The sequence below is a fragment of the Equus quagga genome, chromosome 20 (genome assembly GCF_021613505.1).
Source record: "Equus quagga isolate Etosha38 chromosome 20, UCLA_HA_Equagga_1.0, whole genome shotgun sequence".
NCBI lineage: Eukaryota > Metazoa > Chordata > Mammalia > Perissodactyla > Equidae > Equus > Equus quagga.
The window spans coordinates 43,430,049-43,445,802 of NC_060286.1; the positions used below are offsets into that span (position 1 = coordinate 43,430,049).

Genomic DNA, 15,754 nt, shown 5'->3' on the forward strand with positions numbered 1-15,754 from the left:
TTTAAACCCTTTATGTGTTTCAGACATCAGTCTGATTTGTCTGGTTTCAATTCTGATTGGGGTTTCATGTCTTAGTGAGAAAGATTTAGTTTGTCCCAAAATTTTAATAATGATTTTGTATTTTCCTGTAATACTCCTATGGCTCACATTTGAATACTTAATTCATTTGGTATATATTTGGGGGGATTAGTATGAGGTATGGGAACTTTTATTGTTTCATCTGGATTACCACTTGTCCCAGGATCATCTGCTCTTTCCCTCTGATTAAAGATACCTGCTTTATCACATACTAAATCCCCATATATGTCCTTTTGTTTGTCTGATTTATTTATTTAGTCTTGTACCAAACTGTGATGTTTTTATTACTGCAGCTTTTGGCTGTACTTTTTGATCTTTTGGGAGTAGGTAAAGTCTGTACTGATTATTGTTATTTTTCAAAAAATTTCATAGCTCTTCTTGCCATTCACTTAGATGAATTTTAGAATCAAGTTACTATGTTCTAAAAATAACCTTACTGGAATTTTGATTAGATTAATTTTGTTTGGAATTAATTGAATTTATAAACTGATTTTGGGGAAATTTGCTATTTTAATGATGCCACATTTTTCTATGCAGAAATATGAAATGCATCTCAATTTTTTTTTAAGATTTGTGATTTTTTTCATCTGGGTTTTGTGTAATTCTTGTTCATTGCAAAACATTTTATAATTTTTGTCGCTAGTGTGAGTGGGATTTTTTTCCCTAGCTGTTGTGAATATATGGGAAAGCTATAACATTTGTATAACATCTTGTATCTGAGCACCTTTTGAACTCACTCTCATTTTGTGTATCAAAATTAAGCAAGTTCATTTTTAAATTATGCGTTATTTTTTTCTTTTGGCGTGCAACTCTCAATTTTAACACATTTATAGATTCATGTTACCACCATCATAATCGAGATACAGAACAGTCCCATTATTTCAAAAAACTCCTTTGTGATCCCTTGATGGTTACCCCCTCCCCCAACATAACCTCCTGCAACCATTTGTTTGTTCTTCATCCCCGCAGTTTTGTTTGTTTTGATGTCAGGTAAGTAGGATCATATAACATGATCCCTTTTGAAATTGGCTTCTTCTCACTCAGCATAATGCCTTTGAAGTTCATCCAAGTTGTATATAGGATAGTTTTCTCAGTCAACAGTGGACCACATATACCATGGGGCTCCCATAAGATTAGTACCATATAGCCTCAGTATATAGTAGGCTATACCGCTTGGGTTTGTGTAGGTACACGCTATGGTGTTTGCACAATGATGAAATCTCCTAACAACGCATTGCTCAAAATGTGTCCATGTCGTTGAGTAATGCAAGACTATACCATTATATGCCTGGACTGCAGTTTTGTTCATTCCCCCACTGAAGGACATTTGAGTTGTTTCCATTGTTTGGCAGTTATGAATAGAACTGCATAACCATTCAGGTTTTTTTTTTTTCTTTCTTGAGGGGGGAAGATTAGCCCTGAGCTAACATCTGCCGCCAGTCCCCCTCTCTTTGCTGAGGAAGACTGGCCCTGAGCTAACATCCATGTCCATCTTCCTCTACTTTATATGTGGGATGCCTGCCACAGCATGGCTGCCAAGTGTTATGTAGGTCTACATCCAGGATCCGAACCGGGGAGCCTTAGGCCGCCAAAGCGGGACTTGCAAACTTAACTACTGCATCACCAGGCCGGCCCCACCATTCAGGTTTTTATGTAAACATAAATTTTAATTTCGCTAGGATAATTAACCGGGAACTAAGTGAATTTATATTATAGAAAGTTGGTTTTATTATAGGTTTATTGCAGTATAATATTTCTAATAGATAGAAGGAAACTTAAAACCTCTTTTCTATTTATTATTGTATTTTTATCACTTGATGCTGTTCTCAGCCCTCTCAAAGCTAAAATCTTTATTTCTGTTAGCATTTTCTTGCCCTTTGATGTGTCTTGCCTATTGAGGTAACTAAGACCACTAAAGAAAACCCAGAGTGTTGTAGGAAGTGGTATTACTGATTGGGAGACTTAACTCAGTCTGAGTCAGTATAAGATAAAAGAATTATTATATATTATGTTAAGAGACAGTTTTGTGTTTTTTTTCTTGAAGATTTAAAAAATTTTTTTTTCCTTTTTCTCACCAAAGCCCCCCGGTACATAGCTGTATATTCTTCGTTGTGGGTCCTTCTAGTTGTGGCATGTGGGACGCTGCCTCAGCATGGCTTGATGAGCAGTGCCATGTCCGCGCTCAGGATTCGAACCAACGAAACACTGGGCCACCTGCAGCAGAGCGCGTGAACTTAACCACTTGGCCGTGGGGCCAGCCCCTAAGAGACAGTTTTAACTGCTATCCTTGGGGTAAGAATAGAGATGAGGTAGAATTATATAGTGGAAAGAATTTCCTAAAAGAAGAAGGGAGTGGGTATAATCTGTATCATGCACTTAGATCACAAGGATGTTGGGAACATAAAAGATACATGAGAAAATTTATGCATTCATTGGAAGAATGGCATTTTTACTGAACAGACAAATTAGATTAATGACTTATAACCAAGGTGTATACTATGTACAGCTAGATAACAGTTTCTGATAAAGTCTTTAAACAGAATGATTGTGGTATAAGCCCAGTTTAAATGAGACCCTTCTCTCTAGGATGATTCTTAATTTTTAGACCATGAACTAATCAGAAATAGACACCAAAATCCTTATTTTATATATATTTAAGAACACAAATACCGGTCATAAAGTTTGTCTGATTTAATTCTTTAATGAAAATGCTATCCATTCTTCTTAGTGTCATGGAAGCACTATCCCATATTTACTATGGATTTGGGGATGTTTGGTGCATTTACTGTCTTGTTTTTGGCCAGCTTTTCACAGCTGAAGGTTATTTTCTCTTCTGAAATATTGTCTGTTTCTATACTACAGTTTCCTTTGAGCCTAACGTTTTCTTTCAAGCTCATTTTTTTTTCTCAACTTATTTTCATAGCCTCCCAGGGATCTCTCCCCTCACATGAACTACAGGAGAACTCACTTGTATCTGTCATTTGGTACTTAATTGAGGCTATTTTTAATTATCTTAAAAAATTTTTTCCATAGTAATATATGCATATAGCTTACAAAGTCAAATAGTACTAAAAAACTTCTAACTAAAATCAGAACTTTCTTTTCCCATCACTCCTTGTCTCTCAGTACCATTACTCAAAGGCTCTCACTTTCAATTCTTTAGCTCTTTCTTCTGATACTCTCTTGGCCATCTCCAAATTTGTAATTTTAGATACCACTGACTTCCTCTTTATGGAAGATGAGGATATAGCTTTCTTACATAACTCACTTCCACATCTCCTTTCTTTTCCTCAATATTTCTATTGCAATGATAGCTTTGGGTAAACTTAGATTTATTACTTAACTAAGCTCTGTAAATATTGTTCACTGTTGAACTGTGATCATTTATTTTTTTATATAATTTTTTATTTTGTCTAGAATTAAGAGTTGCTTCAATTTTTTTAACACCTTTATGATTCTATGTATTTACTGCTAATTGTCCCAGGTGTTCTAGCATATCTCAAACATCTTAGAGTACCCATGCATATCGTGTAATATGTTAGTTCAAGAGAGAATGGGTGGGTGGACTTTAGAGACAGCAAGATAGTTCTTTCAAGGCACAGAGAAATGGGATGGTAGCTACAGGGAGATGTCAGACCAAGATATTTTTTAAAAGTTGGGCAAAATACCATGTTTGTCTGCTAATGGGAATAATTTAACAGAAAGAGAGAAAGTGGTGGCGTGGGAGAGATACTGGAGTGAGTTGAGAGATGATGATGGAGGCTTTGGCCTTGGATAATGCGAACAGTTCTTACATGGAAACAGGAAGAAGGTAGAGGGTACTGGCATAGGCACAGGTGTGCGGCTCTGTATGGTGATGGGAGCTTGTAGACGTTTTCTTCTCATGGCAGCTATTTTTTTTTCAGTGAAATGGAAAGCAAGATCATCGGCTAAGAGTGTGATTATCGATAGGAGACAGAGACCTGAGAAGGTTACAGTAATTACCGGGCAAGCTCGAGAGTGAATGGACTAGAGAAATGTAGTAGAATTCTCAGGCAACCTTAAGGCTTCCCTGAGGTTAGTGATCATGGATTTAAAGTGGGAATAGAAAGCAAGGTAGTAAATTACTCTTCAACAACATTCACTACCCCGGTGCAGCATGGCATTTGTGGATGGTTGGGATTTTGTCACACTAAGTGTAGTGAAATGGGAATGGAGTGAAGGCATTGATTTGGAGTACCCAAGGGAGTCATTACAGTGAAGAACTACAGATTTAAGTAGGAAGTAAGAACTTGAGGGAAAGGCAGACCGTGCAAAGGTGGTGGGATCAATGGATTTTAGATCCTGGTGAGTTCCGACAGTTGTTGGAGTTGTAGAGCAAGTGAGTGGAAAGGTTGGAGGAGGTGGTTAGAGAGTGGGAAATTCAAAATTAGGATCATACACCGTTTTCACATATTCATAGTTCCAAATACTAGAGTATAACAGTGCAAGTGGCTTAAGTATGTGACTTTTTTTTTTCCTTTCTAGAAGCTTCTCATTTATACTGTTCAGAAATTTCACAGGTGCCAAGGAGTTGTTCATCTTCATTCATTGTTCCTGGTACTCATTAATCAGAGACCTGACTCTTGAAAAGAGCCTTGATCTTTTAAAAAATCTGTTTTCCAGCTCAGCTCTGGTTTTCTATTTTACTTTTTGGGACATCTTTAATTTTATCTTCAGTCTTTCTGTTAAATATTTGTGTGTGTGTGTGTGTGTCTGTGTCCTCTCCTCTCCTCCTAGCTCTTTCTTTATTCTCTGATTATTTGTATCCAGTTCAGGTGTCATGAATGCTTTTTCTTCTGTTAAGTCCCTGAGGATAGTAAAGCCTTAATTCTTTTTTTTTTAGGTAGATTTTTGTTCCCTGCATTGTATCTCTTTTCTCTGGGCTTCTTTCTTGATGTATCTCTTTCATACAGATACTTTCTTTGGAATCTGATCATCTCTAGTTGCCTATTTGTATTAAGGTGGAACCCTAAGAAGCTGATCAGAAGCTGGGTTTGCATATCTGACCACAGAGCTTTCCTGTTGGGAGTTGTTCAGTGCTTTTACTGAAGGACCCCAGATTTGTTTATCTTTAGATCTCTTTTCTGGGCCTATTTCTTTAGATAAGAATCCTCTGTTCTGTGTGGGAAGAGCTGGTGGTCCCACCCTTCAGAGGCAGTCTGACCCTTAATACCCCCTGCCTCACTCCTGTCTTCTCCTGGACTCATTTACCTTGAATCCAGAGCCTTGTCATCTTCTATACAGAATTAATTTCCAGCCTCTTAAGAACCAGTGGTTATTGGTTGGGTTGAGGAACTGCAGACATTCTCTGTAGAGTTTTGCCCTTAGAATAGCTCAGCAGCTCCCCCTTTCCAAGTTGTGCTGGGTGAATCACGTGTCTGGTTATACCTTCCTCTCCTCTGCTCTCTGTCTGCTCTCTTTCAGAAAATTATTGAAATACCTTCCCCGCTCTTGTCTTCTCAATGTCTTATTGTGTTTTTATGCCTCTATGCCTTTACTGTCAGTCCTCCACATTTAACTGGAAGTGTACTGTTACCTTCTCATGTGTGTGTCCTGTCTTCTATGATAGAGGAGACAACAAAGAGGGGTTAGTGGGGAGGATTAGATCTTGAGCCTTCTTTACCCTCAGCCTCTAAGTACTCAATAAGTATTTGTTGTTGATTGTAAGAATGATAAAACCAAAGTTCTTCATCCTGGGATGTGTGCTAAACTTCTTGAGATTTAGATAAGTGGTTATTTATTTTTGTCACAATTTTGTGTGCGTGTGAGGACTGCGTTAATAGCTTTACAGAAAGTTTGGAGACAGGAGAAAAATCCCATGATCATAATATTATGAATACCATTTTTATTTTTGTATATTCTCCATATTTATGTGTATATTATTTCAACATACTTTTGGTCATAATTTTGTATCCTGATTTTTTCCCTCAGAATTTTATCCTAAGCAGTTTTCCATTGATGCTGCATGATCATCATAATCATAGATTCAATGGTTATGTGCAATCTAAAGTTTTTTTGCCTTAAAACTCCTTTTAACTTTTTAGATTGAGGACTCTCAAAAACCTTTTGTTTATCAGGTTATATCTACTGATATTTACTGTATTAGAAGTTAACAGTAAGAAACTTAAAATATATATATTAATTCATTTAAAATAATCACAAACCTATTACATGTTAATATAAATAATGTGTTTTTATGAAAAATAGCTATTTTCCAAAACAAATTATCAAGAAGAGTGACAGTGTTTTAATTTTTTGCAAGTCTCTTTAATGTCTAACTTAATAGAAGTTAGCTGGATTTTCCTGTCTGCTTCTGCATTCAGACTCTTTTGGCATATTGTTTTGGTTGAAGTAGATGAATAAAATCTGGCCTCACCCAAATATTTAGCTAGAAATGAGAGGAATATCTTAATACCCCTTCAGGTACTGTTCTTTGATGCTATACTAAAACTCAGCAAGTAGTAATTTCTTGGTGAGGAGCAATGATTAGTAGAATGTTTATTCAAAACAACTGTAGTAACAGACAGAAAAGAATTAATACTCAGAACAGTTTGCTTCAATTGGAAATTAATGGCAGCAGATTTGGAAGCAAGCAAGCAGAAAAATGAAAGAACCTTAGTACTTTGGTAACAGATGTAACTGAAAAGCATAAAGATGATCATCATGCTTTTAAGACAATCTGGAAGTGGAGTATTCACAGTTGATCTGTAGAAGCAGAAGGAAAACCCATATAAACTCAGTTCTTTTAAATTATGAATCACTTTATTATGCTTTTTTTTTCTTGAGGAAGATTGGCCCTGAACTAACATCTGGGTCAATCTTCCTCTATTTATGTGGGGTGCTGCCACAGCATGGCTTGACTAGCAGTGCTGGGTCCTCGCCTGGGATGCAAACTTGCAAACTCTGGGCCACTGAAGTGGAGTGTGCAAACTTAAGCACTAGGCCACTGGGCTGGCCCCTAATTACACAATTTTGATACTTTTGTTTGTTTGTTTGTTTGGTTTTTTTTTTTTTTTGAGGAAGATTAGCCCTGAGCTAACTGCTGGCAATCCCCTTCTTTTTCCTGAGCTAACATCTGTGCCCATCTTCCTCTACTTTATATGTGGTGACGCCTACCACAGCACGGCTTTGCCAAGCGGTGCCATGTCCGCACTCAGGATCCGAACTGGCAAATCCTGGGCCACTGAAGTGGAATGTGCACACTTAACTGCTGCACCACTGGGCTGGCCCTGATACCTTTTTTTATTGTGATAAAAGATACATAAAATAAAATTTACCATTTCAACCATTTTTAAGTGTACAGTTCTGTGGCATTAAGTATATTTGCGTTGTTGTGCAGCCATCACCACTCTCCATCTCCAGGACAGATATAGTCAATCTCATTATTTGAAAATTCCATATTTGCAAATTCACTTACTCCCTAAAATTTATTTGTAATCCCCAAATCAGTACTCTCAGTGCTTTTGCAGTCATTTGTGGACACACAGAGAGCAGCAAAAAGTTTGAATTGCTTGATGTGCATTTCCCCAGCTGAGGTTCAACAAGGTGACACTCTTGTCATGTTTCAGCTTTCGTACTGTAGACAAATGCCCTTTTTGTGGTCTGTTTAGTCCACATTTTCCGCATTTTTATGCTTTTTGTTGGCAATTTCACTGTTTTAAATGGCCCCCAAATGTAAAGCTGAAGTACTAGCCAGTGTTCTGATTGCAAGGCTGTGACGTGCTTTACAGAGAAAATACATTTGTTAGATAAGCTTCATTCAGGCATGAGTTATATCGTGCTGTTGACTGAGAGTTCATTGTTAATAAATCGATAATATATAGGAAATAAAATTTCCTTAATAAACAGAAACACACATAAAACAAGGTTATGCATTGATCAGTTGATGAAAATATTATGACTAGGGCTCGCAGGAACCTAACCTTGTATTTCCCTAGGAGCAGTGGTTCAGTATTCACAGCGACTTTATAGAACATAATCACTGTGAATGATGAGGATCAACTGTCTCTCTCTCTCTCTTTTTTTTTTTTTTGAAAAAGGAGGCTTAATTATTGCTGATAGTTTTGCCTAACAACAGATATCTGGAAAGGGCTATTAGAAAAAATCATAGGCTTTCCTCATATGTCTAATGATTTTTGATTCTCAATGTTGTCAAGAGGGGAGCATTAAGAAGCAAATTGAGGGGCTGGCCCCGTGGCCGAGTGGTTAAGTTCGTGCGCTCCGCTGCAGGCGGCCCAGTGTTTCGTTGGTTCGAGTCCTGGGCGCGGACATGGCACTGCTCGTCAAACCACGCTGAGGCGGCGTCCCACATGCCACAACTAGAAGAACCCACAACGAAGAATACACAACTATGTACCGGGGGGCTTTGGGGAGAAAAAGGAAAAAATAAAATCTTTAAAAAAAAAAAAAAAAAAAAAAAGAAGCAAATTGAGAGCTCTCTCCATGGTGTGGGGTGTGTGGAGGTGCTGGTCAGGTACCTGACTTAGCTTCATGGTGGCTAGGAGTTAAGTTGGCCCCTACACTGGGACCTTCCACGTGCACAGCACAGTTATTTTCTCTGGTCACTTAAGTTTTTCCTGTATTGTACTCTTTGAGCACATTCTAGGCTTGTATGTGCCCTGCTACAGGTGCCTCAGATTTTTATCTCCCAGAAATTGTTTAAAGTCACTTGTCTACTGATGGCATCTCTCCCATTCTCTTTGCCATTCTTTGTTATTCTTCCTTCTTTTTTTTTTTTTTTAAAGATTTTATTTTTTTCCTTTTTCTCCCCAAAGCCCCCTGGTACATAGTTGTATGTTCTTAGTTGTGTGTCCTTCTAGTTGTGGCATGTGGGATGCCACCTCAGCATGACTTGATGAGCAGTGCCATGTCCACACCCAGGAACCGAACCGACTAAACCCTAGGCCACCACAGCAGAACATGGGAACTTAACCACTCGGCCACAGGGCCGGCCCTGTGTCTTTATTCTTTAATTGAGCTATCAGGTGGGAGAAGAGAGAAAGACATGTGATGAGTATGCCATCTTATCCAAATGTCTTCATTATGGTTACAAAAAACCTTTTTATTTTTATTCTAGTTATATATTATACAGTTTAAGAGTCAAAGCTTGTTAAAAAAAAAAAAAAATAGTGTCCTCTGACCTCCTCTCCCCTGCTCCCAATTTCCTAATTTCCCAGGATGGCCACTTTCAGTCTTTCAAACTGATTCTTTAGGTTTTACTTTTATATCTGTAATAACATGCTTCTATTCTTAATTATTCCGTCAATTTTAGGCATTGTCTATTGACTTTTCATTATCAATTTTTAAAGTCATCAGTAGTTTTAAAAACTCTTTAGTGAAATACAACACACATCCAGAAAAAGTCCTCTCATAAGTGTACGACTTGATGAATTATCACAAATAAACACATTTGCATAACCATAACTCAGGGCAAAAATATACTATGACTTGAACCCCAGAAGCCTCTCTTCTACCTCCTTCTAATCATTTCACCATCCTTCCTCCCCAAGGTATCCACTCTCCTGACGTCTAACACAGTAGATAATTTCTTCTGTTTTTTCTTTAATATCATATTAATGGAATCATACAGTATGTATTATTTTATGCCCGCTTCTTCTACTCCACTCTATGTTTGTGATATTCTTCCATGTCGTTATGTATCATTAGGTTTTAATTTGAACTTTTATTTTATAGCCCACTGTTGTTGTTTGGCTTGGTCTCCATTGCTGTGGACTGAATTGTGTTCCTCAGAATTCATGTATTAAAACCCTAACCCCCAGTGTGACTGTACTTGGAGATAGGCCCTTTGTGGAAGTTGTTAGGTTAAATTAGGTCATAAGGGTAGGACCCTGATGCAGTAGAATTAGTGTCCCTATAAGAAGAGACACCAGAGAGGTTTTTTTCCTCTCTCTGCCACGCAAAGACACAGAACATGGCCATCTGCAGGCCAAGAGGAGAGTCCTCACCAGGAACTGATTGTGCTGGTACCCTGATCTCGAACTTCCAGACTCCCAAATTAAAGAAAATAAATTTCTGCTTTTTAAGCCCCCCAGTCTATGGTATTTTTTGTTATGGCAGCCTGAGTTGACTAGTATACCATTCTTCCAGCTACTGTGTCCTCCTAAAGGATTTGGGATCTTTTTTTGCCTTCTCTTTATTGGTTGTGGGTGTTTTAACACCTGCCAGGAGCAGAATATTAGGATCATTTGACTAGTAGTGAGTTGACAGGAAGTAGAAGATAGGATTTTTCTCCAGTAGGTGTTTGCTACAGGTTTGTTGGGCCCTTTCAGTTGAGGAATGCTGGGAGAAGCCCTTCTCATGTATGAGCTCTCTTTATTCCTACTTCATAATTTTCTACTTTGCTTCTGGCATCAGGACGAGTAAATGGAATTTCCCAGAACTTTACACACGTGGCTGGGACACTCATCTTTCCTTGCCTAGTGTGCTCCCTTGACTTTTGCTGTGTGCACCACCCCTCCCCACCCCAGACAAAACAAAACAAAACTCTACAACCTTGAGAGTGAGTGGGTGGTCTTCTCTCCAATCTCCATCTTCCTGAGGCACCTAGGGATGCCTCACAGTTGCCTCTTTTGGTGACCTCAAGGTCTGAGCTCTCCTCCAGGCTCCAGCTCTGGGTCAAGGTTATTTTTGGTAGTTGAGTCATCCCAGAAGGGAGCTCGAAGGAAGAGGGGATTAAGAGCTTCCCCCCTCAGGCTTCAGTGACACATACGCACATCATGTTAAATGATGTTTTACTCTGAGGACACTTGCTTTTGATAAAATGACTCTTTCCTACTGGTCGATTTAGCTGAATGCAGCATATTTTGAGCTCCTGTTTTTGCTTTAGACACTGTTTGAATAGCAGTACTTGAAAATGAATAAGAAACATAATCAGAATAGAATCTTTAGAATAGAAGGCAGATATTGAGCAGAACCAGAAAAAACTAGTGATCAAGAGTCCAGTCATGAGAAAAGATACTATTCTGGCTCCATCTCTAATGTGTGTGTGTGGTTACTGATGTGAGTGTTCAAGGCCTCAGAGCAACTCAGCAAGCATTTATTGAATGCTTCTTATGTACCTGGTAATGTGCTAGGGCTGTAACAATGAATAAGACATCTTCTTTCCAGTTGAGATATACACAAGGTGGTCATTGTTTGGGTATTCCAGTAGCCAGTATGTTCTTTTGCTTAATTTACTATAATTTCTATCAAGACTTATATTTTCCAAATACAAAATTACAATACTAACTTTACTTTTTTCAAGGATACATACTCATTAACTTTCCGCTCCTCCTTCAATTCTGATTTTGTTCCTCTCCCAGATGGGAGCAAGAAGTGGTGGGCTCCTTCCACTCCAGAGAGACTCACTGGAGTCCTCGCTGCAGCATTTCTCTTTCTGTAGCTCCTCTGGAGGTTAATAGGTTCATAGGAAGTAATCAAATAACTTGGGCAGATGGAGGCTTTAGACCAAGTTAAGCAGATTTTTGTTTTTAAAAAGTGTTAATATGAATAATGCACCAGTTCTTGAAATAGGCATGGGGACCCCTCAAGGTTTTTCTGAGACCATTTTAGGGGGTGTGCAAAGTCAAAACTATGTTTGTAATACTATTAAGACATTATTTGCTTTTTCCAGTCTAACGTACAATTTCAGGAGGCTATGTGACATGTGATAACACAACAGATTGAACACAGAAACACATGAGAAGTCCATAAAAATGTTATTTATATTAACATGTAATGGGCTTTTTCCCCCCAATTTTTTATTGTAATAAAATATAACATAGGGGCTGGCCCTGTGGCCGAGTGGTTAATTTCGCGCTCTGCTGCAGGTGGCCCAGTGTTTCGTTGGTTCAAATCCTGGGTGTGGACATGGCACTGCTCATCAAACCACGCTGAGGCAGCATCCCACATGCCACAACTAGAAGGACCCACAATGAAGAATATACAGCTATGTACTGGGGGGCTTTGGGGAGAAAAAGGAAAAAAATAAAATCTTTAAAAATAACAGTAACATAAAATGTATCATCTTAACCATTTTTAAGTGTGTATTTCAGTGGTATTAAATACATTCATAATGTTGTGCAACCGTCACCACCGTCTATCTCCAGAACTTTTTTCATCTTGTAAAACTGAGACTCTATACCCATTAAACACTAACTCCCCATTCCCCCCTTTCCCCAGCCCCTGGCAACCACCATTCAACTTTGTCTCTATGATTTTGAAAACTCCAGGTATGTCGTATGAGTGGAATCATACAATATTTGTCTTTTTGTGACTGGCTTATTTCACATAGCATCGTGTCCTCAAGATTCACCTATGTTGTAGTGTGCACCTGAATTTCCTTTGTACGGCTAGCATTCCATTACATGGATATACCACATTAGGCTTATCCGTGCATCCCCTCAGTGGACACTTGGGCTGCTCCCATGTGTTAGTTATTATGAATAATGCTGCTGTGAACATGAGTGTACAAATATCTATTTAAGTCCCTGCTTTCTATTCTTCTGGGTACATACCCAGAAGTGGAATTGCTAAAATCATATGGTAATTTTATTTTTTTAATTTTTTGAGGAACTCTATACTGTTTTCCACAGGAGCTGTACCGTTTTACCTTCCTACCAGCAGTGCACAAGGGTTCCAGTTTCTCCACATCCTCACTAAGGCTTGTAATTTTGGGGGGTTTTTTGTTTTATTTTTTTAAATAGTAGCTGTCCTGGTGGGTATGAAGTGGTATCTCGTAGTTTTGATTTGCATTTCCCTAAAGATAAGTGACATTGAGCATCTTTTTCATGTGCTTATTGACCATTTGTATATCTTCTTTGGAGAAATGTCTCTTCAAGTCCTTTGGCCAGTTTTGAATTCGGTTGTTTTTTTGTTGTTGAGTTTTAGGTGTTCTCCATTTATTCTGGCTATTAATCTCTTGTCAGATTTATGATTTGCAAATATTTTCTATTTGATGGCTTCCCTTTTTACTCTTGACACTGTCTTTCAATGCACAAAATTTTAAAATTTTCATGAAATCCGATTTGTTTATTTTTTTCCTTTTTTCCCTATGCCTTTAGTGTCATATTTAAGCAATCATTGCCAGATCCAGGGTCATGAAGTTTTTGCCTTTTATTTTCTTCAAAGAGTTTGATAGTTTTAGGTCTTAGATTTGGATCTTTGATCCACTTTGAGCTAATTTTTGTATATGTTAGCTAGGAGGCCAACTTCGTTCTTTTGCATATGGATATCCAGGTTTCCCCAGCACCATTTGTTGAATATTACGATGTTGAAATGAGTTGTTCACTTATTTTTACACTTTTTCAGTTTTCATCTGTAATATGGTAAATATTGATAGATATAACCTACACTTGGGGTCATCAGTAATCTTCAGGAGTGTAAAGGAGACCAAAAAGCTTGAGAATCATTGATGTAGAGAATCTCTGAGCTGCTTTCCCCAGACTTTGACTATAGTCCCTTTCTTCAGTGTTGCTTCTCATTGGATCTGTCCTCTGAAGGATGCACAGGAGGAAACACAGCCTCATCGATATGTTCTGGACCTCAGCTGCAAAGCTGAGTTAATTATGTTGCTCAGTTCATGGCAAAGCTGCTCTCTTCAGTTATGTTCTCTTCCATCCCGTTGTCACTCCCGTCCCCTCATTCTGGATATCCATAGTTCCTAGAAATCACTTTCTGCAAGAAATGATGAACAGACCAGGTGAGGATGCCTGTGCAGTTCCACTTAGAAAATATTAGTAAGACTGATTTTTCTACTTTTTTTAAGATAAGAAGTACGTATAACTAGAAGCTTTAGTTTTCTTTCTATGTCTTAGTGGATTGTTTTAGACTTCCTGGGGTATCCTCACCCCTTTTTAAGAGAAGGCTATCAGGTGACCAGTTTGTTGCCTCTGTACATTCATTGTGTTAACCTACAAATTGGTCTGGAACTCATCCCTTTTCCTTCTTTAACCACCTAAAAGTCTATTTATCTTTTTAATAAAATGTTTTTAAAGTTTTCAGATTTAACAACAACCTATTTGTTTACGTATTTACTCAATTATCAAGCTCCCACTGTGTGCAAGACACTCTGGGAGCCATTCTGGGCTATATAAACCTATAAAAGCTGCAGTTTCTGCCCTTCAATCCCAGAGTAAGATAAAATTAAAGTGTCAGTAAATAGTGAATGGATTTGCTACATTGCCATATGTTTTTAAAAGTGTTTTGTATAGTCTCTCTCTCTCTCTCTCTTTTTTTTTTAAAGATTTTATTTTTTTCCTTTTTCTCCCCAAAGCCCCCCGGTGCATAGTTGTATATTCTTCATTGTGAGTCCTTCTAGTTGTGGCATGTGGGATGCTGCCTCAGCGTGGTTTGATGAGCAGTGCCATGTCCACACCCAGGGTTCGAACCAATGAAACACTGGGCCACCTGCAGCAGAGCGCGCAAACTTAACCACTCGGCCACGGGGCCAGCCCCTCTCTCTCCCTTATTTTTTGGTGAGGGAGAGGTTTGTGGGGGATTTTTTCCCCCATATCTATAGGTAACTTAAATATAAAATGTTATAATAATACCCTTATTTGCTTGAAGCCCCTCTTTTCAATTATAAAATATTTATAAAATATAAAATATTATTGTAGCTAGTTGAGTTTTAGGTTTTGAGATTTGTTTACTTGCTTTTTAACAATGCCACTGTCTGGGCATTTATAAAACTATTACCAGTTAGTCTGTAATTACCAAATTCTTAAAATCCATGAATATTTGTTAATTTTTTTTTCTAGGTTGCCATAAAAATAATTGACAAAACTCAGTTGAATCCAACAAGTCTACAAAAGGTAAGATTGGTCCAGTATCCAGTATTTTTTAAATTATTTTCAGTGCTGATTGCCATCTAATTTTTCCCTTAAATACCTCTACCATTATTTTTATTTATTACATTTAGTACAATAAAACTTTAGCCCTCACGAGTGCAACTTAAGTGTAGTATTGTTTAAAAATAGTATTGTTGGATTTTTTTCCTTCAGTTGAAGATAATGATTTAAATGATCTTAATAGTACAAACTGAAGGCTGTACTTCAAAATTGAATATTCTAAATATTGACTAGAATAGAGTTTTTAAAAATAAGACAGAACAACATGTTTTCATATAATGAGCAGAGTTATATACCTTTCTTATAGCTAATACTGAGATCTTTAAAGTCAGTACTTTGGCTATATTAAACTGTCCCACTATGTCTAATTAAGGAGTGATGATTAATTCATATAAAAGGAAAATATAAAAGTAAAACTGAATGATAGTTGAAAAACATGTTTGTAATGCACTGTTGCCATTTGTATCATGTAACATAGATCAGAAGTTCTCAACCCTGGTGCCTGTTAGAATCACCTGGGCCTCTTTTCAAAGTCCTGATGACTGGCTGACAGGCGAGATTTAATTGCTAAGGTGGGGCCTGGCCATAGCTATTTCACTGGCACATCAGCAAACGATTAATGACCTTCATAGTAAGATCCTTCTAGTTCTTTTTATGTGCAAAGCGTTTTACATACTTTATTTGATTTCTAGATTTGACCTATAGTAGTTGGGGGTACAAAGACCTTGAACTAGGGACAGGAAGTCCTGAATTTAAGTCCTGGCTCTGCCACTTAAGCGAATGTCTAACTTGACCTTGAGAAAGTTAAG

The 15,754-nt window shown here is 37.8% G+C and overlaps 1 protein-coding gene across 6 annotated transcripts in view; it reads left to right on the forward strand.

Annotated features, from left to right (window-relative positions):
• The window catches only part of MARK3 (microtubule affinity regulating kinase 3), a 103,219-nt gene that overhangs the window by 23,909 nt on the left and 63,556 nt on the right, over nt 1-15,754 (forward strand). For all 6 annotated transcript variants that reach the window (XM_046647344.1, XM_046647346.1, XM_046647345.1 and 3 more), the window contains exon 3: nt 14,856-14,909. In XM_046647344.1, the coding sequence (XP_046503300.1) occupies nt 14,856-14,909 (54 nt within the window). The remainder of the gene's footprint in view (nt 1-14,855; nt 14,910-15,754) is intronic.